This window comes from Bufo bufo, chromosome 9 (genome assembly GCF_905171765.1).
Source record: "Bufo bufo chromosome 9, aBufBuf1.1, whole genome shotgun sequence".
NCBI lineage: Eukaryota > Metazoa > Chordata > Amphibia > Anura > Bufonidae > Bufo > Bufo bufo.
This window is the reverse complement of record NC_053397.1, coordinates 168,160,044-168,187,994: the sequence shown is the minus strand read 5'-3', so window position 1 is coordinate 168,187,994 and position 27,951 is coordinate 168,160,044. Positions and strand designations below refer to the sequence as shown.

General features: G+C 43.8%; 1 protein-coding gene across 2 annotated transcripts; it reads right to left on the bottom strand.

Moving 5' to 3' along the window:
- On the bottom strand, positions 1-27,951 carry LOC120978818 (chondroadherin-like). 2 transcript variants are annotated; one of them, XM_040407183.1, is made up of 4 exons: positions 27,902-27,951; positions 21,477-21,916; positions 7,877-8,475; positions 1-1,052 (listed from the first exon to the last, which is right to left on the bottom strand). In XM_040407183.1, exons 2-4 carry the CDS (start codon positions 21,904-21,906, stop codon positions 240-242), a joined length of 1,842 nt encoding a protein of 613 aa, XP_040263117.1. In that variant the 5' UTR covers positions 21,907-21,916; positions 27,902-27,951; the 3' UTR covers positions 1-239. The 2 variants fall into 2 exon arrangements, with proteins under 2 accessions (XP_040263117.1, XP_040263116.1); XM_040407182.1 differs by lacking the exon at positions 27,902-27,951 and adding an exon at positions 23,493-23,599.

Sequence of the window (27,951 nt, the reverse complement as noted above, 5' to 3'; positions counted from 1 at the left end):
TGCTCAGCAAACTGATTTATTTTTTAATTAATAAGAGACAAAGCATTAGGTGTCCAAAGACAATACAGTACTTGACACAGCAAAAAAACTAATTCTGCTCGGTGGGTGGTTGTCACAATTTTAGTTTCCGGTTGGATGCCATCTGAAGCTCCCATGCAGGGCGACTCTAATAATGTCCTTTTAGTAAAAGTATATTTATATCTGGATCGATGCACATTAACATAGCACACCCGCAGAAATCAAAGAGAAGCATAGTTTGGAACAGAAGATATAGGCTCAGCCAAGCTAAAGTCAAGCTTATCATTGTCCATTACACATAAGCTGGAAGTAGTAACGTATACATGCCTAGCTTCATCTACATTTTCATAGGCACTATCCCACTTATAGGGATCTGTTTCCTCTTGCTTGTAGCCATCCATATCATCTTCATTGTGATAACGCTGGAAATTAAAGTTAGTTGGACGCATGGCATAGGCAGTTATGAGAACTGCTGCTAAAATCACCACACCAGCCACAGTTGATCCAATAATCACAAATGGGGAGGTGGTGGCCTTGGGTGGAGAATGGGCATGATATGCTGTCTCCGGTAGTCCACTCGTTTGACCACTTGCACACTGCTTTGGTTTTGGGTTCTCACATGTCATACCATCCCTGTTTTGTGGGACAACGCAAACAGAGTATGTTGTACCAGGAAACAGGTGAAAAAGTTGGATGTTTGTTTGCGCTCCTGAGATGTACAGTGTATCCTTGTCCTCACCAGTACCATAGTTTATTTGGAAGTATGTGTAAGCTCTTGAGCAAGACCATGAAACCTCAAGGGAATCCTCCCCTGTTGCTTTCACCGAGACGTTAGATATATCATCAGCAAGGCATGGATCCTCCTCTAGTATGTTAATCCACGTAGTAGATGTTGGTGTGCTTGTTTTGTATGTAGTAACTTCTTTAGTGGTAGTCACCACTGATGAAGCTGAATTTATCAACTGATATGTTTGGCTTGCTGGGAAAAAGGTTGTAGTCTCATCAACAAATGATTTGCAATTGAGGTCTAGTATCTGTAAAAGAAGAGAAATATATAAATAAAGTAAGTTTTAATGTTGATAGATACATTTTTGAAAATGTTTTACCATGAAAACACTGGTGATCAAAAAAGAGATTTGCCACCTACTTATTTTGTACTGCATACTGTAATTCCAGCTGGAGCCAATTAGAAGATATATACATCTGTGCAGTGAGCTCCACCTAACGGATGCTTTGGACTGAAAACACACACAGGTATGTTGTGGGGGTTTTCAACATATTTTTAGTGGTGTTTTTCTTGCAAATGTCAGTGTTAGATGTTGGCTGAAACGGCACAGTTTCGTCAGTATGAAATGCAGGTTGCAGATATTTTTTGCCTTTTTTGTGTTTTTTTTGTTCATCTTTGGCTTTTAATTTTTAAACATGACATGTTGAAGTTTTTTATTTTTTTCTGCCATTTTTCTATCTCCTCTATAGCGAAATAACTAATAAAAGAAATAAAAAACGCTATACAAGCACTTGTTTTGAAAAAAATGCCACTGAAATTTAGGCAAAAAAAAATCATGCAATATAGAAGCAAAAACTCCAGACCAAATTTGTGTGTGAAGATGCCTTTAGTCAGCAATACTTTTATCTCATAACTATCGCTTTTAAATGGGATTGGGAACAATTTATTAGCTAAGGCTCTGATCCCAAAAAGATATTTTATGAAAGGCATTAGCACAAAATGTAGGATCTATTTAAATATCTATTTAAAATAGATATTTATATTTCACACAAAAAATAAGCCATGTCTTAGTGAAAAAACAAACAAAAAAAAAACATTATGACTTTTGGAATGGGTGAATCACAAAATGAATAAAATCTTCACATTTTTAAAAGGGTATTCCAGTTGTTGAAAGTTATCCTGTATCCACAGGATAGGGGATGACTAGTAGATCAGTGGGGATCCTACCCTGGAACCTCTACCAATCAGAAGAACAGGTACTCTTTACACCATGAAGCCCCCTGAAATGAGCGGAGTGGCAGTTCAGGCATGCAAACTGACGTTCCATTCATCATAATGGGAGTTCCAGAAATTGCCGAATGCTGTATTCTGCAGTCTCTGGAACTCTTGTACAGATGAGTGGAGCAGTAGTCTGCATGCTTGACCTGCCATGCCATTCATTTTAGGGGGATTCAAGGGGTACAGGGTACCAGTTCTTGTTATTGATGTGGGTGTTAACTCTAGGAACCCAACCAATCTGATAACTTTTAACAACTGGAATACCTTTAAGGGGTAAATTTGACAACTGAGTATGTAGACTACATAAAGGACTTACTAGGCTCCTAAATAGCACTGTCCTATGAATCTCTTAATGTTGCCATCATATTCGGTAACTGCATACTCATGGATAATCAATTTATCCAATCTCGTCTCTGCATTATGGTAAAGTACACTCACTGACAAAAAAATAAGGGACCCAGATAGAAATGTTGGTTTGCTGTAAAACTTGGTACGCAGTTATATCTCAGGTAGTTGTAAATGATTACAGTTGTGCTCTGACAAGACACAACTGTCTACAAGAGAATATTAAAGTGCATCCCCCGTTGTCCTATAAAAAGGTACTCAGAGGCTACTTTTGGGTACTGTATCTCTTGGTGAGAGATCATCGACTGCTAGACATGGCTCTACGACGCATTTTAAGACATTTTAGAATGGTTGTTTCGAAAAAATTGACCATCATCTAGGCCGTTCTGACCTAGCTGCTTGGTGTTGGGAGCAATGGTTATGTGAGAGAATGCACATGCAGTGAGCAGGCTTTAGATGGCACAGACAGACCACCATTAGAGAAGACCACTTGATCTGCTGACAAGGATGAGCCGCTCCCACAGTTTCATTGTCCACCATCCAGGCACAGATGGCACCTTCATTACACACCTCTATCTCTGCCTAGACCATTTCCAAATGCCTAGCAGAAGAAAATTCGGTATCATGGTACCCATCATCTTTCCTGCCATTGACAGTAAGCCACTGTCGCCTTAATTTGAAGTGTGCTATGAACATGAAACCACTACAGCCTAGAACTGTATCATCCCTACTACGGCCTGAAACTCGTCTTTAGCAACAAATCCAGGTTCTGTATGCAATCAGCAGGAGCTGCTCAAACCCACATGCAGTTGTGCATATATATAGGGGAGCAAATCCTGCACTTGTGGCCCGTTGCTAATGGCAATCCCCAGCAAAATGCATACAATGGAGGATGCCCGCGGCGAACCACAAGTACCACAATAGACATCCTACACAAGGTAACAAGTGCGGATGTGATAATTAATATAACAATATAACAAAACAATAACAAACATAGGTGCACTCTGCAGTCTCACTAATTCTCAAACTGATTTTAAAATTGAGAGATTAGTCAACATGTCCTACGGTGTAGAACATGTCTTAAGCCCGGACACCACGACAAGGTTTCTCAAGTAGCCCGGGACCCTACACTCTCCTACCTGAGCCATATGGGCGATACCAGGAGCCAGTGGGCAAATTACAGGAGCATAGGGCCGACTCGCAAACAACTCACCAGTTACCTCCAGCATGTGGCCATGCTTGCAATGGGAGGAGGGAGGAGTCTGTGAGTCCCACTCAAGACTTGCTGATATAGCCCAGGCTTCACAGGTGCACCTAAATGTGACCTGTAGATGGAAAACAGGCACATTTAAATAGGAGTTTATACACCTCCAGGAATCTATATATACAAACTAAGAAGACAGGTTGGCATCAGCAGGAGCTGCTCAAACCCACATGCAGTTGTGCATATATATAGGGGAGCAAATCCTGCACTTGTGGCCCGTTGCTAATGGCAATCCCCAGCAAAATGCATACAATGGAGGATGCCCGCGGCGAACCACAAGTACCACAATAGACATCCTACACAAGGTAACAAGTGCGGATGTGATAATTAATATAACAATATAAGATGTTCTCCATCTACAGGTCACATTTAGGTGCACCTGTGAAGCCTGGGCTATATCAGCAAGTCTTGAGTGGGACTCACAGACTCCTCCCTCCTCCCATTGCAAGCATGGCCACATGCTGGAGGTAACTGGTGAGTTGTTTGCGAGTCGGCCCTATGCTCCTGTAATTTGCCCACTGGCTCCTGGTATTGCCCATATGGCTCAGGTAGGAGAGTGTAGGGTCCCGGGCTACTTGAGAAACCTTGTCGTGGTGTCCGGGCTTAAGACATGTTCTACACCGTAGGACATGTTGACTAATCTCTCAATTTTAAAATCAGTTTGAGAATTAGTGAGACTGCAGAGTGCACCTATGTTTGTTATTGTTTTGTTATCTGTATGCAATCAGACAATGGTCGGTTTTGAGTGTGGAGTCCTTGTGGTGAGCACTTCAATCCTGCCTTTGCTGTGGAGCGACACACTGCCCCAACTGCTGATGTGATTATCTGCTAGTCATCAAATATGACAGTCGGTCATCCCTAGTAGTGTTAGAAAAAGGGACACTTAACAGCTTAGCGGCTTGTGCAGGACATCCTGTGGCCACATGGTTTGCCTCTTCTGGCAGGGCTTCCAGATTTATTATTAGTCAAGCAGGAGCAAGCGGGACCAGTTGGGATACCAGCTTCAGCAACTTGTGCAGGATCTACAGATCCAGCTGCAACGTCTGTGGGTAAATAGGCCACACAGGCCAGAGGTGACTCAACAGGATACTAGAGCCTCCTTTCAATTCTACAGTTTTCCCAAATAAGCTTATCCTTTCACTTTAATATTGTAATAACTTACATATATAATCATTACATTCACATATAGAAAGTTTCAATTACAACAACTCCTTCTTGGTGCATTATCTTTTTTTGTCAATGAGTGTATATTAGCTTGCTGAAACCATACTGATATTAAAAATATCAACTGTAATAAACTTTTTCTCAGAGATCCTGGAGGATGACCCAAATAACCCTGTTGCTCTTGAGAGTCCATCTCTTCTTTAATACTGTGGAGTATGTCATGAATCAGTACTAAAGTTCTACTTCAAACGCCATGTAATTAGTCTTATCTTAGCTTTCAAGGTCTACAGCTCAAATATTTTCTAGATCTCTAATGCAAAATTACTTAAAGGGAACCTGTCATGTGGATATTTGATTATAATCTAACTAATTATATACAATCATTAACTACTAAAAAGTACCTTAGATGTATTCACTTACTGGTGTGACAGATGGTTACCTCATAATATACACACAAAGATGCCACATGCCGATTGCTAATGAGCTGATTTGAGTCCAGCGTGATGTCATTGAGTCCAGCGTTTTATTCAGAGCTATAGCCACTCTCCTGCCCACCTGCTGCTGATTCATATGGAAAATAACTGTCAATCAGCAGCAGGTAGGCGGGAAGAGTCAGGAGCTCATGAATATTCAGGACTCATCATTATGAGCTGGAGCTTTTCAATACAAGATGTTGGCAGATTGACTGGGTCAATTAAAGAATGTGACCCAGCATTTTGCTAAGAGAATCAGTCACTTATTTATATTGCCCTTAGTTAGGACACCATACAACTGGTGACAGGTTCCCTTTAAATATGTAATTTGCATGTAAGTATGGAATGGGCTCGCAAGCTGCACCTGCTTGGTGGGTGGCGGCTGTGTCATACATCTGATACCTAGCTGCAATGACTTAGGTTAGGGCCATCTAAATAGTGACTGCGGCATCTGAGAGGTTAGACAGCCCAAGCCTAGTACCAATATAAACTAGAGTTTGCCCTGCAAAAAACACCCATTCCCTCACATAGTACTACAAATGGAAGTATGAAAAAATTCAAAGCTTTCTTTTAAGTACAAACCGGATTCCAAAAAAGTTGGGACACTATACAAATCGTGAATAAAAACTGAATGCAATGATGTGGAGGTGCCAACTTCTAATATTTTATTCAGAATAGAATATAAATCACGGAACAAAAGTTTAAACTGAGAAAATGTACCATTTTAAGGGAAAAATATGTTGAATCAGAATTTCATGGTGTCAACAAATCCCCAAAAAGTTGGGACAAGGCCATTTTCACCACTGTGTGGCATCTCCCCTTCTTCTTACAACACTCAACAGACGTCTGGGAACCGAGGAGACCAGTTTCTCAAGTTTAGAAATAGGAATGCTCTCCTATTCTTGTCTAATACAGGCCTCTAACTGTTCAATCGTCTTGGGCCTTCTTTGTTGCACCTTCCTCTTTATGATGCGCCAAATGTTCTCTATAGGTGAAAGATCTGGACTGCCGACTGGCCATTTCAGTACCCGGATCCTTCTCCTACACAGCCATGATGTTGTGATTGATGCAGAATGTGGTCTGGCATTATCTTGTTGAAAAATGCAGGGTCTTCCCTGAAAGAGATGACGTCTGGATGGGAGCATATGTTGTTCTAGAACCTGAATATATTTTTCTGCATTGATGGTGCCTTTCCAGACATGCATGCTGCCCATGCCACACGCACTCATGCAACCCCATACCATCAGAGATGCAGGCTTCTGAACTGAGCGTTGATAACAACTTGGGTTGTCCTTGTCCTCTTTGGTCCGGATGACATGGCGTCCCAGATTTCCAAAAAGAACTTCGAATCGTGACTCGTCTGACCACAGAACAGTCTTCCATTTTGCCACACTCCATTTTAAATGATCCCTGGCCCAGTGAAAACGCCTGAGCTTGTGGATCATGCTTAGAAATGGCTTCTTCTTTGCACTGTAGAGTTTCAGCTGGCAACGGCGGATGGCACGGTGGATTGTGTTCACTGACAATGGTTTCTGGAAGTATTCCTGAGCCCATTCTGTGATTTCCTTTACAGTAGCATTCCTGTTTGTGGTGCAGTGTCGTTTAAGGGCCCGGAGATCACGGGCATCCAGTATGGTTTTACGGCCTTGACCCTTACGCACAGAGATTGTTCCAGATTCTCTGAATCTTTGGATGATGTTATGCACAGTTGATGATGATAGATGCAAAGTCTTTGCAATTTTTCGCTGGGTAACACCTTTCTGATATTGCTCCACTATCTTTCTGCGCAACATTGTGGGAATTGGTGATCCTCTACCCATCTTGGCTTCTGAGAGACACTGCCACTCTCAGAAGCTCTTTTTATACGCAATCATGTTGCCAATTGACCTAATTAGTGTTAATTGGTCTTCCAGCTCTTCGTTATGCTCAAATTTACTTTTTCCAGCCTCTTATTGCTACTTGTCCCAACTTTTTGGGGATTTGTTGACACCGTGAAAATTGGAATCAACGTATTTTTCCTTTAAAATTATACATTTACTCGGATTAAACATTTGATCTGTCATCTACCTTCTATTACAAATAAAATATTGACATTTGCCATCTCCACATCATTGCATTCAGTTTTTATTCACAATTTGTTTAGTGTCCCAACTTTTTTGGAATCCGGTTTGTAGTAAACCATAATAAAAGTAATACATTTGATATAGTTGAAATCATACTAACCCACAGAATAAGGTTGTCAGGTTATTTTGAGCACAAAGTGAACGCTGTGAGAACAAAACCCAAAAATACATGGTGTAATTGAGTTTGTTTTCAATTTCACCACATAAAGAAACTTCTCCCTATTTTTCATTATACAATATGCAAAACTAAATGATGCCATTAAAATAAAAATTTTCTTGAAATAATAAGCCCTTAGATAATCATGTGAATGGAAAAGTAAAAAAGTTATGGTTCTTAGAAAGTGGGAAGGAAAAAGTAAAATAATAAAATGAAATTTGGGCTGGTTCTGAAAGAGTTAAGGTTTTTGGCAATGATCTTTCAATCCATTGAAAACCCTGACCCAACTATCTTAAATGCTGACCCTACATGCACTAATATACTTACATTAATTGTAGTCAGGCTTCTCCCCTCCAGACCTTTGGGGCTCTTGCACAGCACCTCCTGCTCAGGCTTATTTTTCTTACTCATCAGTAATCGAATGTAGAGTTCAGTAATGGAGCAGTCACATTCCCAAGGGTTGCCACTAAGGTAGATTATGGTGGAGCTCTTCAGTTGAGACACAGAGAGTGATGTCAAGCTATTGTTCCGTAAGTCAAGCACATCAAGCCTGCGTAGCCTACGAAAGGCTGAGCTTGACACATCTTTAAGCTCCATATTATCGAGATACAGTTCACGGACAGTCCTAAAGTTTCTACTAAATGATGCAGAGGAGAGTTTTACGATTCTGTTTCCACTCAGGTGCAGCGTCTGAAGATTGATTCTATTTTTAAGGGAAGGGACACTGGTAAGGAGGTTGTTTTGCAAATTCAGTTTTCGCAGTTTCGAGTCAGCAAAAGCTTCCTTTGATAGCTTAGTGATCATATTAATCCCTAAGTCAAGCCACCGTAGCTGTGTTAGACCTTTCAAGGACCCATCAGATATTTCAGTGAGAAGGTTGTTCCTCAAGTAGAGTGCAATAAGATTTTTCAGTGGTGAAAATATACCTGGAAGAAAAAACTGCATATTGGAATCATTGTCGTAGACTGAAAAAATTTAAGGGATATTCCATTTTTTATTTTTTTATTTCTTTTATTATATAATAGGAAATCATATAATTTTCTAATATACATGTATTTAAAATTCTGCATACATACCTTTCTTATATTAGGTGGTTGACCCCCTATATGCAGTAGAATGGTACAGCCCATGTATCAGTCCTGTGTCATGTATCCATAGCCTAACTGAAACATGGCATCAAGTTTCACATTATACAGTATAATCCCTGACATTCAGTTAGCAGTTGTTTTACATGATGCACAAGAGCTGGGTCAGCACACGGCACACATTCATGTTATACTGTGGTTATTACAGTAACAGCATCACTGTTTGTATTTACATGGGTGTTAATAAAGTTTACTGTAAAAAACACAGCACACAGATCTCTTTCTACACAGACACGGACAGACATGATGAGATACTGCTGCAGGTATTAATACTGTATATATTGTTCATGTTCTGCTCCTCAATAAACTAATAGTGACCTGTTAGATACCTGGGAAGTTAACAGAAAGCCAGGTCACATGATACTTGTGAGGGTCACATGACTGATGCAATTTTTAGTCCTATCCAGCTCTCCTATATGCATTTTACAGGACTAAAGTGGGCCATACCATTTTTTTTTAAAGGGAGAAGCTATTGTAGGATATAATAAAGGTCTACAAGCAACATTTCAAATAGATGTATATTAGAAAATAGTTCAACATCCTACTATCTAAACTAAATAAATGTAATCATTAGGGATGAGCGAATCATTAGGGATGAGCGAAACATCCGAAGTCGATTCGCATAAAACTTAGTTCCAATACCGTACGGAGCAGGAGCTCCATACAGTATTAGAGTGTATTGGCTTCGATGAGCCTAAATTATTGCTTTGCGAAATCTCGCGAGACTTCGGGTAATAACTAGAGATGAGCTAATTTCTAAAAAATTTGATTCGGCCGGTTCGCCGAATTTTTCGAAGAAATTTGGTTTGATACGAATTTATTTGTGGTGAATCGCGTAAAAAAAAACGATATTTCCTGGCTGTAGAGAGACTTTATAGTGGATTAGAACACTTTGCCTTACAGTAACACGCATTGGCATTCTGCTGTGGTAGTGAAACTATACTGTGAGTCAGTATGACATGTTGATGACAGTCGTCGCTCTTAGAATCACTGCACACTTCACTTATTTTGGCAGTTATGGGGCCAAAACTGACGAGATAACTCAAGTGTGAACTCAGCCTTACAGGTCGATATTAGCGTCAAGAAGAAGCGCACTCCTTTTACACAGTCGTCAGCTGATTCCACATCGATGTCTACAGAACTTGTTCTATTAAAGGCTTATACAAGTAAAGCCCCCCCCCCCGACAGAGTGGAGTGGGTGTCAGCAGTAGGTTTGTGTTGACGTCACAGAATTTTTTGCCCTTCCTCTGATCCGTCAGAACAATAACCTCCAAAAAATGGATCCTGTCAGCATTTGGGCAGTAATCCATCAGTATTGCTAAAGGCAAAAAAAAACGAGTGGATCCAAAACAGAGATGACACGTTAATGGAATATTTGCATGTCTTCTGTGTTTTGTACCCACACCTGCTTTTGGCTACCAAATCATAAGCCAATTCTGATGCAAAATAGGGACCATGTCATGCAGGCCTTACAGCTGTTACATAGACGATGTGCATCTCATTTATCCTTCCTTCTGACAGAACAGAAGAAGGGTCAAATAAATGATGGTCAGCCAGGCCGAAAGGCAAAATAGTGGCCCAGTCATGAAGTGGGGAGAGTTGCCCTATGTCATAGAGGTGAGATGGAAACAGCATAAGGAGACCACAGAGTGGCCCAATGACAGTGTGGAGGTGGCAGCAGCATCAGGAGGCCACAGAGTGGCACAATGACAGAGTGTAAAGGTGGTGGCAGCAGCAGCATCAGGAGGAGGCCACAAAGTGGCACAATGACAGTGTGGAGGTGGCAGCAGCATCAGGAGGCCTCAGAGTGGCACAATGACAGTGTATAGATGGCAGCAGCTTCAGGAGGCCACAGAGTGGCACAATGACAGAGTGTGTAGGTGGCAAAAGCATCAGGAGGAGGCCACAGGGTGGCACAATGACAGTGTGGAGGTGGCAGCATCATCATCAGGAGGAGGCCTCAAGGTGGCACAATGACAGTGTGGAGGTGGCAGCAGCATCATAAGGCCACAGAGTGGCACAATGCTGTCATTGTGGAGGTGGTGGCAGCATCATCAGGAGGCCACAGAAAGGCACAACGACAGACTGTGGAGGTGGCGGCAGATGCATCATCAGGAGGAGGCCACAGGGTGGCACAATGACTGTGTAGGTGGCGGCAGCAGCATCATGAGACCACAGAGTGGCACAATGACAGACTGTGGAGGTGGCGGCAGCATCAGGAGGAGACCACAGGGTGGCACAATGACAGTGCGGATGTGGCGGCAGCAGCATCAGGAGGAGGCCACAGGGTGTCACAATGACAGAGTGTGGAGGTGGCGGCAGCATCAGGAGGAGGCCACAGGGTGGCACAATGACAGTGTGAAGGTGGCAGCATCATCATCAGGAGGCCACAGGGTGGCACAATGACAGTGTGTAGGTGGCAGCAGGATCAGGAGGCCACAGAGTGGCACAACAACAGAGTGTGGAGGTGGCGGCAGCATCATCAGGAGGCCACAGAGTGGCACAATGACAGACTGTGGAGGTGGCGGCGGCAGCAGGAGGAGGTCACAGGGTGGCACAATGACAGTGTGGAGGTGGCGGCATCATCATCAGGAGGCCACAGAGTGGCACAATGACAGTGTGTAGGTGGCAGCAGGATCAGGAGGCCACAGAGTGACACAATGACAGAGTGTGGAGGTGGCGGCAGCTGCATCAGGAGGCGGCCACAGGGTGTCACAATGACAGTGTGGAGGTGGTGGCAGCAGCAGCATCATCAGGAGGAGACCACAGAGTGCCACAATGACAGAGTGTGGAGGTGACAACAGCATCAGGAGGCCACAGAGTGGCACAATGACAGTGTGGAGGTGGCAGCATCAGGAGGCCACAGAGTGTGGAGGTGGCGGCAGCAGCAGGATCAGGAGGCCACAAAGTGGCAAGGTGACATAGTGTTAAGGTAGCAGTAGCAGCAGCATTAGGAGTCCACAGGATGGCAAGGTGACATAGTGTGGAGGTGGCAGCAGCATCAGGAGACCACAGAGTGACCTGGTGACAGAATGGGGAGGTGGGTGGCAATACAAGTACCAACTGAAGATGGTGGGTAAAAGGAGCACTTGGCATCAGATGTGTGGCATCAGGTGGGTGGCAGCATCAGAATAGTAGCTGAGGCAGGTAGCCAGAAGAAACCAGTCTCTTTTGTCAAAGTGTTGGTGTGACACCATGGATGATGTAGTCTGATGCATCAGGCATTGGTGGGTGGAAATCCTGGCTGATCCACGCCTGATTCATCTTGACAAAGTCAGTCTCTCCACATTTAGGGTGGACAGGCGAGTTCTTCTTGGGGTAACTATGGCCCCCGCCACACTAAACACCCGCTCTGATGCCACACTACTGGCCAGGCAGGACAGCTTTTCCAGGGTAAACTCTGCCAGGTGCGGCCACAAATTCAGTTTGGCTGCCCAATAGTCCAGCGGATCTTCAATGTGGTGTGGCAGGGTGCTGTCCAAGTATGCTACGACCTGCTGGTTCAGGTCCTGCTTTAGGTCTAGCTTCTCCTGCTGCTGGTGAGTAGTTCCTTCAGATTTGGTTAAGAAAGCTGCTCATCAGTGACTCTAGACTCAAGTTGCCGCTGATGGAGCTGAAACTGCTCCTACCCCCCCACCCTGCCACAGCAGCCATGGCAGAGGAACATTAGTGCAGAGGGCCCCCCCGGGAAGACCTGCGAGAGGATGGATGATGGGGCAGATAGGCAGCAGCCAACTGACTACATACAGTTATGTTTAAAATAATAGCAGTCAGACATCACTAACCTGATCAATCACAGTTTTTGGTAGAAATTATATTTCTACATGGCAAATACTTTACTAGCAGGTGTAGTAGAGTAATAGAAACCCAACAGACCTAACAGTCATGACATGCATGCTGCTGATTCTCTGTAATTAAATCACTTATTGAAAGGGGCATGTTCAAAATAATAGCAGTGAGGAGTTCAATTAGTGAGGTAATTCATTCTTTGAAAAACAGGTGGCAATTATTGCCCTTATTTAAGGAAGGAAGGCAGCCAAATGTTGTACATGCTGGTTACAGTGCATTTCTCTCTGAAATTCGGAGGAAAATGGGTCGTTCCAGACATTGTTCTGAAGAACAGCATAACTTGATTAAAAAGTTGATTGGAGAGGGGAAAACATATAAAGAAGTGCAGAAAATGATAGGCTGCTCAGCTAAAATGATCGCCAGTGCTTTAAAATGGCAACCAAAACCTGAAAGACGTGGAAGAAAGCGAAAAACTACCATTCGAATGGATAGAAGAATAGCCAAAATGGCAAGGACTCAGCCAACAATCAGCTCAAGAAGATAAAAGAAGGTCTAAAGTTACCTGTGCGTACTGTTACGATTAGGCCTCTTTCACACGAGCGAGTATTCCGCGCGGATGCGATGCGGGAGGTGAACGCATTGCACCCGCACTGAATACTGACCCATTCATTTCTATGGGGCTGTGCACATGAGCGGTGATTTTCACGCATCACTTGTGCGTTGCGTGAAAATCGCAGCATGCTCTATATTCTGCGTTTTTCACGCAACGCAGGCCCCATAGAAGTGAATGGGGTTGCGTGAAAATCGCAAGCATCCGCAAGCAAGTGCGGATGCGGTGCAATTTTCATGCATGTTTGCTAGGTGACAGTCTATTCACTGTATTATTTTCCCTTATAACATGGTTATAAGGGAAAATAATAGCATTCTGAATACAGAATGCTTAGTAGGTGATCAATTGAGGGTTAAAACAATAAATAAAAATTAACTCACCTTCTCCTCTTGTTCGCGTAGTTCCCGGTCTCTTCTTTACTTCCTAAAAGATGAACTATCGGCTAGGACCTGTGGTGACATCAGATCACATGCTCCAATCACATGGTCCATCACCACGGTGATGGACCATGTGATTGGAGCATGTGATCTGACGTCACCAAAGGTCCTTTAGCCCACAGCTCATCATTAAAGAAGTAAAGAAGAGACCAGGAACTACGCGAACAAGAGGAGAAGGTGAGTTAATTGATCACCTACTAAGCATTCTGTATTCAGAATGCTATTATTTCCCCTTATAACCATGTTATAAAGGGAAAATAATAACATCTACACAACACCTAACCCAAGCCCGAACTTCTGTGAAGAAGTTCGGGTTTGGGTACCAAACATGCGTGATTTTTCTCACGCGAGTGCAAAACGCATTGCAATGTTTTGCACTCGCGCGGAAAAATCGCGGGTGTTCCCGCAACGCACCCGCACATTTTCCCGCAACGCCCGTGTGAAAGAGGCCTTAGAAGACGCCTATGTGAAGCCAAGCTATCTGCAAGAAGCCCCCGCAAAGTCCCACTTTTGAAAAAAAAGACATGTGCTGAAGAGGTTACAATTTGCCAAAGAGCACATTGACTGGCCTAAAGAGACATTTTGTGGACTGATGAAAGTAAGATTGTTCTTTTTGGGTCTAGTGGCCGGAGACAGTTTGTCAGATGAACCCCAAACACTGAATTCAAGCCACAGTACACTGTGAAGACAGTGAAGCATGGTGGCGCAAGCATCATGATATGGGGATGTTTCTCATACTAAGGTGTTGGGCCTATTTATTGCATACCAAGGATCATGGATCAGTTTAAATACATCAGAATACTTGAAGAGGTCATGCTGCCTTATGCTGAAGAGGAAATGCCCTTGAAATGGGTGTTCCAACAAGACAACGACCCCAAACACACCAGAAAACGTGCAACATCTTGGTTCCAGACCAACAAGATTGACGTTATGGAGTGGCCAGCCCAATCCCCGGATCTTAATCCAATAGAAAACTTGTGGGGTGACATCAAAAATGCAGTTTGAGGCAAAACCAAGAAATAGAGAAGAACTGTGGAATGTAGTCCAATCATCCCAGGCTGGAACACCTGTTCACAGGTGCCAGAAGTTGGTTGACTCCATGCAACACAGATGTACAGCAGTTCTCAGATACAGTGGTTATACAACTAAATATTAGTTAAGTGATTCAAATGAAAGCAAAATCTTCAAACATTTTTCCGTTTATATAGTGAATGTTTCAGTTTGTAAAGAAGAATACAAACACTGCTATTTTTTTGAACAGTCTAATATTCACTTTTCTTAAAAAAAAATTATGGGAACAACACAAATTTTGATATATTTTTCTTCATGTTTTGATTTGGAATAGAATATGTAGTGTTCCCAATGCATTTGTCTGTATGGAAATAAAAGCTATTAGAAGGATTTTGAGCTTTATTCACTTTTTTTAAACACACTGGTATTATTTTGAACACAACTGTAAGATGTCTCTATAGTAGTTCAGTTTATACTCCCTATCAGCGGGTGTAAAAAAGGCCTCCATTTTGGACCAGTGCGAGGGACCAACAAGGTGGAGAGCCAGAAGTCATCCCTCTGCTGAATGCTGACAATTCGGCTGTCAGAACGCAAGCAAGTGAGCATGCATCGGGCCATTTGTGCAAGTGACTCGGAGGGACTCCTTGCCTCCATCTCCACTGCATACTGCCATGGTGTGTCTGGGTCCTCTGCCTCGTCTTCCTCATCTCCCTCTTGCTCCTACTCAAAGGGCCTGAGCAAACGGCAGGTGTCAAGCATGAGCTGCCACTGGCTGACATCGAAGGTACACAGGGGAGTACCCATGTCCGATTGGATCATCAAGAAATCGTTCATGGCCTTTCTCTGTTCGTAGTCGGTCCAACATATGGAGGGTGAAATTCCAACGGGTGGAAATGTCACATATCAGCCTATGTTGGGGGATGCCGTTCTGCCTCTGCAGCTCAAGGAGGGTGTGCTTTGCGGTGTACGAGTGGCTGAAGTGCATGCAAAGTTTCCTGGCCATTTTTTAGAATGTCTTGCAGTTGGGTGGAAGACTTCAGGAACCGCTTGACAACCAGATTGAACATGTGTGCCATGCAAGGCGCATGGCTTGACCCTCCTTTACGCAGTGCCAACACAATGTTCTTCCTGTTGTCGGTCAACATGGTTCCAGTTTTGAGTTGTCGCAGAGAAAGCCAGGATTCGATTTCTTGATGAAGGACACGGAGCAGTTCTTCCCCTGTGTCACTCCGTTCGCCCAGGCAAACAAGGTGCAGAACAGCGTGACACCGCCATGCCCTGCACATGTGGTATGCTGGAGAGGCACTGTGAATTGTCCCTGCAGTGGAGGCTGAGGACATAATGGAGGATGAGGAGGCAGAGGCGGACATTGTCACAGGACCAACGGCATGAGAACGTGGAGGCAGAAGTGGCGTCAACTGGCCAAGTTGCTGGTGTGGCTGTGCAGAAACCACATTCACCCAGTAGGCCGTAAAGGACATGTATTGTCCCTGATCGTAGTTACAGCTCCACACGTCGGCGCTGCCGTGCACTTTGGCAGACACTGACAGGCTCAAGGACTGCCCCACCTTCTGTCCTACATACGTGTGCAGGGCTGGTACTGCCTTTTTGGCAAAGAAATTATGGCTTGGGACTCTCCACCTCGGCTCAGCACAAGCCATCAGTTCTCTGAAAGGTGCAGAGTCCACCACTTGGAAAGGGAGGAACTGCAGCACCGGCAACTTGGCAAGGAGCACATTCAGCTTCTGCGCCGTTGGATGAGTGCATGCATGCTGTTGTCTCTTGGCAATCGCTTCGGTGATAGACTGACTGAAGAAGAGTAGGAGAAGGAGCAGGAGCATTAGGACCAGAAGATGATGGGAAGGACAGACAGCTCCCTACGGCTGAGGTGGTGGAGCCTTGACTGCCTAAAATCGGGTGTGTGCAACTGGGTGATGAAGCAGTTGCTACGGCAGGCTGGACCACTACATCGGAGCCACGGTTCTCCCAGGCCAATTTATGGTGACGCTGCATATATTGATGCAGGGCAGTGGTGCCAACATTGGCACCTTGGCTACGCTTCACCTTCTGCCCACAGATTCTACAAATGGCCATGTTCACCTCCTCCGGCAGCTTAACAAAAAACTGCCACACTGGTGATTTTACCCCCAACACACAGCACTTAGACTGCTACCGCTGCTGCTTCCGTGAACCCCTGCACCACTACTTTCCGGGCAGGTAGGCTCCTGCGAAGTGGGTGGTCTACCCCGGGCACGTTTGGCTCCCAACCTCCCACCCTGCTGACTCACGGCCACGCTAGTGACTTGCTGGCTCCCCGCTGCCTTACGGGCAAGCTGCCACCCTCTTCTCCCTATGACGATGAAGCCCCTAATTCACCCGGCTCCCAAGTGTGATCAGCTACATCATCATCAAGTACTGTCTGCACGTCACTGATGTCCTCCTCAACTGTCTCTGGGTCAGGAGCCTGACTGCTCGCAACACCAGCTCCCACGCCACTCTCCTCATAAATCCTATAAATCCTTGCCAGCCTACCGGAGGAAGTGGCGGATGTCTCCTCCACATCTTGGGTGGCCAGTAGCTGCTGACTGTCCTCTAGTAGCTTGTCCTCGCTGTATAGTGGAGCTGAACCCACAGTATATAATACTTGTCTGGCTGAGGGAACAGAAAAGGACAGAGGCAGGTTGAGGACAGGTGAAGGCACAGGGCCTGCTCCCGGGCCATGCCAACTAAGGGTTGTGTCTGATGAACCCACAGACTCTTGGCCGGGTGTGTCTGATGTAACTTGGGACGAAGTGGATGACCGAGTCAACCATTAAAAAACTGCTCTGTTGCTGGTCAAGACACGACCGCTAGATGACACTGGGAGCTCAGGCCTCTTGCTGCGACTCCTGCTGCGAACTGTGCCTGCGCCAGAAACATTTAGGCCTCTGCCACTCCCCTGTGCAGGGCATGCCACTTCTCTGTCTGACAGACTGTTAGATCAAATAGATAAATAAAAAGGAAATTAAAACACCCCAAAAAAGTCTGTCATTTTCTCACTTCACCACACAACGGCTAATAAGCCCTTTTTTTCCACTAATACACGCCACAAAAGGCTTTAGAACATATAACTGCACCACTGAACAGCAAATAATATATATTTTTGTGCCAATCATACACGCCAAAATGGGCTTTAGAACCTAACTGCACTGCTGAATGGCAAATATATATATATATTTTTTTTTTGCCACTGATACATGCCAAAATGGGCTGTAATTTTGTCACTTCACCACACAACGGCAAATACTTTTTTGTGTGCCACTAATACACACCAAAAAGGGCTTTAGAACATATAACTGCACCGCTGAACGGCAAATAATATATCTTTTTGTGCCACTAATACACGCCAAAAAGTCATTTTCTCACTTCACCACACAACGGCTAATAAGCCCTTTTTTCCCATTAATACAAGCCAAAAAATGCTTTAGAACATTTAACTGCACCGCACAAGGGCAAATAAGACGTGGAAATATTTCCTTGTAATAAACCCCGTTAATGGCTGTATCAAACAACACTTGCACCCGAATAAGAACGGTTTGCTGGAATTACAGAGCTGTATAATGGCAATTTGGATCCCCAGTCAGTGCAGCAAGGTGTAATAGGATTGTTCCTATTACCCAGGCTGTAAACTCCCCTACTGAACCCTGTTCTGCTTCAATACTGTGGAATGATTCCTCCCTATACTTTCCCTGAACTTCTATACAGCAAAAAAAATGTTTTAAAGTCTTTTCTACCACTGTCCCTAGCGCCTGCTGACGTCTCTCCCTGCACTAAGTACACTCGAAAATGTCTGAATCCAAGATGGCTGAGGATATTTATAGGGCTGTGGTATCACAGGGCTGGCTGCTGATTGGCTGCATGCATGGCATTGTCGGTGATCCCTCGTTCCCAGAGTTTCTTGCTCTATGTCCTAATACGTGCAGCAGCCATTTTAGGAAAAATGTGATTCGTTACCACGAAGCGTGAGGAAATTCGGATTCGATGCGAATCAAATTTTTCCTGAAATTCGGGTCGAATTCCACTTCGTCAACTTTGATTCGCTCATCTCTAGAAATAATTTCATAAATTAATTTGTACTGTAAAAAAACATTTCCCAATTTCGGGTTCGGTTCCAAGGTACCATGGTTTTTTACAGTAGTAATTTATGAAGTTATTACCGGAAGTCTCGCGAGACTTAGCGAAGCAATAACTTCGGCTCATCTGAGCCAATACATTCTAATACTGTACGGAGCTCCTGCTCCGTACAGTGTTGGAACAAAGTTTTATGCGAATCGACTTTGGATGTTTCATCCGAAGTTCGATTCGCTCATCCCTAATAATCATTAAAACCACAATACCTCTTTAAACAATTAGAGACACTATATGGTCAAAATATGTGGACCACTACACCTTTGTGAGCTTCTGGGTCATCCCTAGTGGCTTAACAATCGCAGAGGTTGTGACTACGACCGGGGCCGATGAGGATGAAAGCACACGATATCTACAGGTAAGCAGCACTTACACAAAGAACTCTCCTTTTTGTTGTTGTTGGGGAAATGCATTGGGACACTTGTAAACTGCAAGTACAGGGTCACCACAGGATTCCTACAGGGCTTATCCACCAAGAGGTGGGTTCGCCCCTATTGGGGGGGTCGGAGGTGCTCTGCCTTTAGGCAGGGGTATTATAGGGACACCTGAGAGAGAGAAAAGGGTGATCCCGCTTGCCCTCAATCTGCTGGACCCAACTGACTTAGCATACTGTAAGTAAAACGGAGTGGGTGCAGATAACAGCACCAGAGTCCCAACTGCAAATCCCTGTATATGTATATCTGAAATCATTGTGTGGGTGATTACTTATCTATGGCATTGGCATCTATGCAACTGAGCATGTATATTTGGTGAAAATATCTTACTTTTATATCCAGGGTTTTCGTTTTGTTGTATTTTAATTATATTTTTTCATAGGGATCAGTTCTGTAATATATCGAGGTTGTAGGTAGCCAAAATTCAGGCCTCATGTAACTCTGACCGTGTAAAGGAAAGAATAGGATATTGTGGTCTATATCAGAACAATGCCACTCTGACACCTTATTATCAAATTAATATATCAAATTTTGACATTTTATAGTTTGGATTTTTAAATAAAATAAAAAATAAAAAATCATAGTGAAATGTTGAGATAACATAAGGAGAAACGACCATAATTATTTTTCTAACTGCCAGTTCAGTGCTCCCCATTGCGCCATTAAAGGGGTTTTCCTCTGGATAGGTCATCAGTATCTGATCGGTCAGGGTCCGACACCTGGGAACCCCGCCCATCAGCTGGCGTCGGAGCTCACAACAGAGGCGCAGCCTTCTCTTTGCTCACTCAGCACAGCGCCGTACATTGTTTACTGTGCTGTATTTGGCATTTCAGCTCAGCCCCATTCACTTCAATGGGGCTGAGCTGCGCCTATGCCGCGTGACTGACGCTACTGCGAGCGCAGGTGCCTTCTCAAATAGCTAATGACTGGGGGTTGCAAGTGTTTGACCCCCATGCGCAGATACTGATGACCTATCCCGAGCAGAGTTCATCATTAAAATTTTTTGGGGAAAACCCCATTAATGGGACATTCTCATAGTGTGTTGTGTGCTTTATATATTTGTACAATGTTTATACTGTATAGTGACATTATTCCCTTTGAAGGTAGTTACTGCAAATATCAAGTGTGTGCGCACCACAAATATGGAACCACTGCCCCATCTACCGTATTTTTCGCCCTATAAGACGCACTCCCCCCCCCCCCCCAAAGTGGGGGAAAAATAGCAGTGCGTCTTATGGGGCAAATGCTGCTGATTTAGCCGTATTTTCAATGATACACCCGCCGCAATGCCGTGCGGCGGGTGTATCAGCTGTGAGGGAGGAGGGGCTGGGGGCCGGCATCTGCTTTTATAATGACAGCGGGGCCCGTGCAGTGACTGTATTCTACTACACGGGCCCCGCTCACTGTATAATCGTATCTGTAATAGTTAATTATGTATATACCGGTAATCGCATAATCAGCGGTACTTACAACTACAAGCGCTCGGTAGGTAGCAGAGAGGAGGGAGGAGGCAGGCCGGGAGGATGGGCGGGCGGCGCGTCACTCACTACGTCACGCGCCTGCGCCGCCCACTTTATGAATGAAGCAGGCGGCATAGGCGCATGACGTAGTGACTGCGTCCTCCCTCCTCTCTGCTACCTACCGAGCGCTTGTAGTTGTAAGTAGCGCTGATTATGCGATTACCGGTATATACATAATTAACTATTACAGATACGATTATACAGTGAGCGGGGCCCGTGTAGTAGAATACAGTCACTGCACGGGCCCCGCTGTCATTATAAAAGCAGATGCGACCCCCACCCCCTGTATTGAGGGTCATTCACTACAGGGACACTGTTATGGAGGGGATCTGTGGATGACACATAGCATAAGATGCTATATATGTGTCATCCACAGATCCCCCCCATAACTGTCATACACAGATCCCCATAACAGTGCCACCCAGAGACCCCAATAAGAGCCACCCACAGATCCCCCATAAGTGTCACCCACAGATCCCCCATAACAGTGCGTCACCCACAGATCCCCCATAACAGTTCGCCATCCACAGATCCCCCATAACAGTGCGTCACCCACAGATCCCCCATAACAGTGCGTCACCCACAGATCCCCCATAACAGTGCGCCATCCACAGATCACAATTAGTTCAAAACCCACCAAAAGCACACCTATTGGTTCAAAATATTTTTTTTCTTATTTTCCTCCTCAAAAACCTGCGTCTTATAGGGCGAAAAATACGGTAAATCCTGTCGCCTTATGAAGCTTGTTATAAAGAAATATATATATATATTTTAAGTATATTGTGTATTTTATTAAATTCTATTTCTACAGTACCTGGCTGCAGATAGCGGATTTTATTCTCCTGCAGATAAAGATATAGTAAATTGCTGAGATTGTCAAATGTGCCGTTCTCAAATTCCTGTATCTCATTGCTGTCCAAAAACAGATGCTGTACGCCGGTTACTTTTTGGAATGCATCCGACTTGACAGTTTTGATGTTACAATTTCTCAAGTAGAGGGATCTCAACTCTGGCAAGTCCTGGTGAAAGCTCTGTTGAAGAAATGTTAAGTTGTTGTGATCCATATGAAGCTCTATAGTGCCGTTGTCTATTTCAGGCGGTACAGATGTGAGGTTGGAATCATTGCATGTGATGTGGCGCTCAACAGGAAGGCAGGTACATCCTTCAGGACAGGGGGCGAGTGGTTCTGCTGACACCGAAAATTCTACTAATACTCCCAGAAGCATCAGAACTGTCCAACCCATAGTGAATTACCTGTGTGGAGAAGACATCATTTACCCACTTTTTACTTTAGAGAATATTATACCCCATACACTAAGGACTTAAAGGGATTTTGTCACTTCAGGAAGTGGCATTTATCATGTAGAGAAAGTTAATAAAAGGCACTTACTAATGTATTGTGATTGTCCATATTGCCTCCTTTGCTTGCTGGATTAATTTTTCCATCAAGTTATACATGGCTCATTTCCATGGTTACGACCACCCTGCAATCCATTAGTGGTGTTCATGTTCGCCTCTATGGTGACTAGGACCATGGGAGCGTACATAGGATGGTGCTTTTTTTTTTTTTTTTATAGTATGCAAGCACGGCCACCACTGCTGGATTGCAGGGTGGTCACAACCATGGAAACGAGCAGTAAATAGCCTCATTCACACGTCAGTGTTTTGGTCAGTGATTTCCATCAGTGATTGTGAGCCAAAACCCGGACTGGAGCCTCCACAGACATAAGGTATAAGGGAAAGATCTGCACCTGTTCTGTGTTTAGAGGCGCACCTGGTTTTGGTTCACAATCACTGATGGAAATCACTGACCAAAACACTGACGTGTGAATGAGGCATAATGTGATGGAAAAATTAATCTAGCCAGCAAAGGAAGCAATATGGAGAATCACAATACATTACTAAGTGCCTTGTATTGACTTTCCCTACATGATAAATGCCATTTACTGAAGTGACACAACCCCTTTAAGTAAGCATGGTGAAAATACAGCACTCACGAATAAATACCAAGCCCTGCTCTTCCTCTCAACTTTCTCCAAAATAAAAAAAAAAGATTCTGGAGTGATGACTTTGCCCTACCATACTCCAGAACACAAACTCCAAAACTGCAGAAAATGCCATTAGTATGTAAATCTGCATAAACTTTGTTGTCTCATTTGTGAGATAGATAGATAGATCTTTGCAATAAATGATGTTATCATTGAAATAGTCCTGTTTTAATACTAATCCTGCACCTGTAGGTGCGCTGTTTTTGGCAGCCTGGGTCCTGTGAATGGGTTCTTGCAGACAGCTTGCATTCTTCTCTATAGAAGCTGTAGCAGAACCTGTAAGCTTTACTTTAACACCAATTGTGGAGTCTATTCAGAAGAAAGAGGCTTCTATGAACTGTGCCTGTATTCCAGTGATCGTGCTGAATGGCAGCAGCTAGGCATTTCATTTACCATGGGCTTATAATTATTATTATTATTACACTTGACTCTAGGACGAATAATAATGCTAATATTAATAATAACAATAATAACAATATATTAAGGAGTTGCTCATAGAGCACTTATATAATATAATAATTAGAGATGCTCCAAGTATATGTCTTCAATTTTTCTGGGAATGTACAATATTCAAGACCGTACTCTGATTCAATTGTAATCTGAGATATTGTATTCTTCATGTCACTGACCACATTAGCTCCCAGTTTCACATGGTCACTACCAGTTCCTTGCATTGTATTAGTATGTGCTGTTTAATAATATACAGTAGATCCCCAGTTTCTACGCTACTTCCATTTCCATTATTGTATTATGGTATTTTCAGGCTCCTTCCCAGTACTTACCAGTAATGTCTTGTCTGCAGATTGTCAGAGGTGGATTGACTTCTCTGCTCTGTCATACAGGAACAGGACTACTACACATCTAGAGGGGGAAGAAAACGGGATATAGCGTGTTCACATTCTTTCCTGCCATTGTGACGACTTTTTTTTATTGAGGGAAAGTGACAGGAAACTTTTAGGAAGCCTCTTTTCCTGTTCTGTTGCCCTTCTGCACCATTGCTGGAATGTGTTCAGTCATTTCTTTAATGATCTGCTTATAATGCCAGGAATATACAGTTGTGTTCAAAATAATAGCAGTCAGACATCACTAACCTGATCAGTCACTATTTTTGGTAGAAATGATAGAGAAGAACTGGTTCCAGACCAACAAGACTGACGTTATGGAGTGGTCAGCCCATTCCCCGGATCTTGATCCAATAGAAAACTTGTGGCATGACATCAAAAATGAAGTTTGAGGCAAAACCAAGAAATAGAGAAGAACTGTGGAATGTAGTCCCATCATCCTGGGCTGGAATATCTGTTCACAGGGGCCAGAAGTTGGTTGACTCCATGCAACACAGATGTACAGCAGTTCTCAGAAACAGCGGTTATACAACTAAATATTAGTTAAGTGATTCAAAGGAAAGCAAAATCTTCAACCATTTTTCAGTTTATATAGTGAATTTTTGAGTTTGTAAAGAAGAATACAAACCCTTTTTTTTTTTTTGAATAGTCTAATATTCACTTTTCTTCAATTGTTTTAGAGGAACAACACAAATTTGATATATTTTTCTTCATGTTTTGATTTGGAATAGAATGTGTAGTGTTCCCAATGCATTTGTATGTATGGAAATAAAAGCTATTAGAAGGATTTTGAGCTTTATTCACTTTTTTTAAACACACTGGTATTATTTTGAACATAACTGTAGTTGTAATGGGCGCACTGGGGAATGTGTGCTGGGTACCAGAGGGGGCGCCAACAAGCCACTTTGCTTCGGCCAGGGTATTAAGGTACAGGTTTAGGACAGCACAGCATACTGAAAAAAATGGCTTAACTGCCGCTTTAAGAAGTCTATAAGAATAAAAGTACTGCCCTGTAGCATCAAACAAGTCCAGAGCATATTGAAGAACACACAAAAATAAAATAAAAATTGCTGGGCCACCAGTTCTTTCTGAGCAGTAAGCAAGAGGGTGAGATGAACTACAACACCACTTCCCCAGCAGATGCTAAGGCTAGTTTCAGACTAGCACTAAACTGTTCCGGTAGAGTAAGAGCCTGCCAGAGTTCATCAAATTCAGCATAGCCGGATACTACAGTTTTCCACTGTAGCCCATTTGCTATAATGGGATCCAGCCTTTTTCCAGCATTAATGTCAGGAATCGGCCAGACAAAAACCACTGCTTGCAGTGGTATTTGTCTGCAAAACTAGGCACTATTGCCGAAAATGGGGCTTGGCGGTGCTGTGGCAGTTTCTGGCTGTGCTGGACACAGACAGACTGTTCCTCTACCAGAACAGCCTGCCCGAACAGTATAGCACTAGTCTGAAACTAGCCTAATGGTGTAGTCACGCGTTTAGGTTTTTTGATGCAGTTTTTGAAACCAAAACCAGTAGTGGATTCTGATAAAAAGGCAAGGTATTTTCTGTCCTGTTATGATCCACACCTGATTTTGGCTTCAAAACCTGCTTCAAAAACCCTGAATGTGTGCGTATATATTCACACATCAGTGATTTCCCATGGCCTGTGGGTCTGTGGTGACACCACTAATGCTTGTCCTGTTTTGTTACGGATTATGGATTCCTCACACACATTATGAAAACCATGGACACAAAACAGGTGCCATCTGTGTTTGGTCTGTGGTTTTCATGGACGAATGGTAGGAGATGCTCGGGAAACTAATTTTCAGCTGAGCAATGTCCGTGGAAAACAGATGACACATGGAGAGCAAAATACGGGCAAACGGACCAAACACAGATCCTTCATGGACATCTTCACAGTTGTCATCACAAACATGTGAAAGAGGCCTAGGAGTTTGGTGCTGGGACTCACATTTTTGGGAACCTATACAGGAGGTTGGAGGTGTGATTGGCAACCATTGATTTCATGGGAATCTTTTTTATTGTATCACCTTCCCTACATGACCTCCAGTTCTCAAAGAGCCAGTTTTGAATCAAAAGATATAGATGCTAGTGGCAAGTGACTATCTCCAAAGTCAGCTCCAAATGTTTTTTTTCCCCTGGGCCCTTTATAGCATCAGAGCCTCTGGTACTCTGGTGGGGCAGTCTGAACATTTGGCGGTAATGTATTAAGACTGGGTGCATATACAGTACATCAATTAACTCAGGCCATTTGTTTTATATATCAGACATAACTGACAGGGGCGTACATATAAATCATTGAGCCCCATAGCAAGAATTTAAAATGGGCTCCCATGCCTGTTCCTAGTCCCTCCCACTATGCGCCCTGGATCCTCTCACAACCCTCCTAAATTCTCCCCTGCCCCACCTCATGCAGCAGTATTCTGTTGTACAAAATGGCAGTACTCATGCCGGAACCCAACAGACCCATTATAGTGAATGGGATCTGGTAGGTTCTGGCGGTGTTCAGTATACGCTGCCTGTCCAAAAAGTCCCCACCTGGATTTAACTAAGCAAATAGTTATGAGCCTCCTATTGAATAATTACTGCATGGGCGATTATCTTTCAGTTGGCAACAAGTTATTTAACCCCAACTGGTGCAATGAGTTGCTTCTCATTTCTTAAACAACCATGTCGAAAGACATCTCGTGGTTGTGGAAAAGATGTTAGTCTGTTTGAGAAGGGTCAAATCATTGGCATGCATCAAGAAGAGAAAACATCTAAGGAGATTGCAGAAAGTACTAAAATTGGGTTAAGAACTGTCCAACGCATTATTAAAAACTGGAAGGATAGCAGGGACTCATCGTATTCGAGGAAGAAATGTGGCGGGAAAAAAATCCTGAATGATCGTAAACAGCGATCACTTAAACGTTTGGTGAAATCAAATTGAAGAAAAACAACAGTAGAACTCAGGGCTATGTTTAATAGTGAAAGTAAGAGCATTTCCACACGCACAATGCGAAGGGAACTCAAGGGATTGGGACTGAACAGCTGTGTAGCCGTAAGAACACCACTAATCAGTGAGGGAAACCAGAAAAAAAGGCTTCAATTTGCTAGGCAGCATAAAGATTGGACTCTGGAGCAATGGAAGAAGGTCATGTGGTCTGATGAGTCCAGATTTACCCTGTTCCAGAGTGATGGGCGCATCAGGGTAAGAAGAGAGGCAGATGAAGTGATGCACCCATCATGCCTAGTGCCCACTGTAGAAGCCTCTGGAGGCAGTGCTATGATCTGGGGTTGCTGCAGTTGGTCAGGTCTAGGTTCAGCAAAAGTATGTGCTCCAAGAATGAGGTCAGCTGACTACCTGAACATACTGAATGACCAGGTTATTCCATCAATGGATTATTTCTTCCCTGATGGCACGGGCATATTCCAAGATGACAATGCCAGGATTCCTCGGGCTCAAATTGTGAAATAGTAGTTCACGGAGCATGAGACATCATTTTCACACATGGATTGGCCCCCACAGAGTCCAGACCTTAACCCCATTGAGAATCTTTGGGATGTGCTGGAGAAGGCTTTGCACAGCAGTCAGACTCTACCATTATCAATGCAAGATCTTGGTGAAAAATTAATGCAACACTGGATGGAAATAAATCTTGTGACATTGCAGAAGCTTATCGAAACAATGCCACAGCGAAAGCGTGCCGTAATCAAAGCTAAAGGCTTTTTTTTGGTGGTGACTTTTTTTTGGGACAGGCAGTATATATTGACAATAATCCGGGACATTACATGATGTAATACCACCCAACTTTCCTGCTGTCCAGCATGGCACATGCGCAGAGACATGAGAAAAGTGTGAGAAAGTTAGTGTCCCCCTCCCCCCATCCTCTGTGTCATGCAGGACAGCTGGGAGACACTGACATTACTCGCTATCCTGCATGACACATGTGCAGAGACAGGAGTCTCTGGGAAAGCTGAGTTACCCCCTCCCCCCCGCCTTTCCATGTTCTTATTATCTGCATTTATGCCTTGCAGGATAGCAGGAAATCTGAGTCACATTACATGATGTAATAGCACCCAGCTTTTCTGCTGTCCTGCATGGCACATGTGGAGAGACATGAGAATAGTCAGAGTAACACAACTCCCACCTACCCCCATATCTTCTCATGCCTCTGCACTTGTGCCATGCAGGACATCAGGAAAGCAGAGTCACATTACATAATGTAGTGACAACCAGCTTTCCTCCTGTTCTGAATGGCATATGTGCAGAGGAATAGCCTGGGAAAACTGAGTGCCCCCCCCTTCCACACACATACACCTCTGCACTTTCCTCACCTACAAGTCGTCACTTACTTCATTAATGGTGGGGTTGTGGCAATCCAGAGAAATCAGGCGTGATGGAG

Bases quoted from the DNA above. Each gene is read 5' to 3' on its own strand.
- LOC120978818 (XM_040407183.1), bottom strand. From the start codon at position 21,906: ATGGGTTGGACAGTTCTGATGCTTCTGGGAGTATTAGTAGAATTTTCG. The intron at 8,476-21,476 runs GTACTGTAGAAA...TTTTTCTTCCAG, and splicing joins AATCCGCTATCTGCAGCCAG to GTATATTTTCACCACTGAAA. The intron at 1,053-7,876 runs GTAAGTATATTA...CTTCTTTTACAG, and splicing joins GAAGCCTGACTACAATTAAT to ATACTAGACCTCAATTGCAA.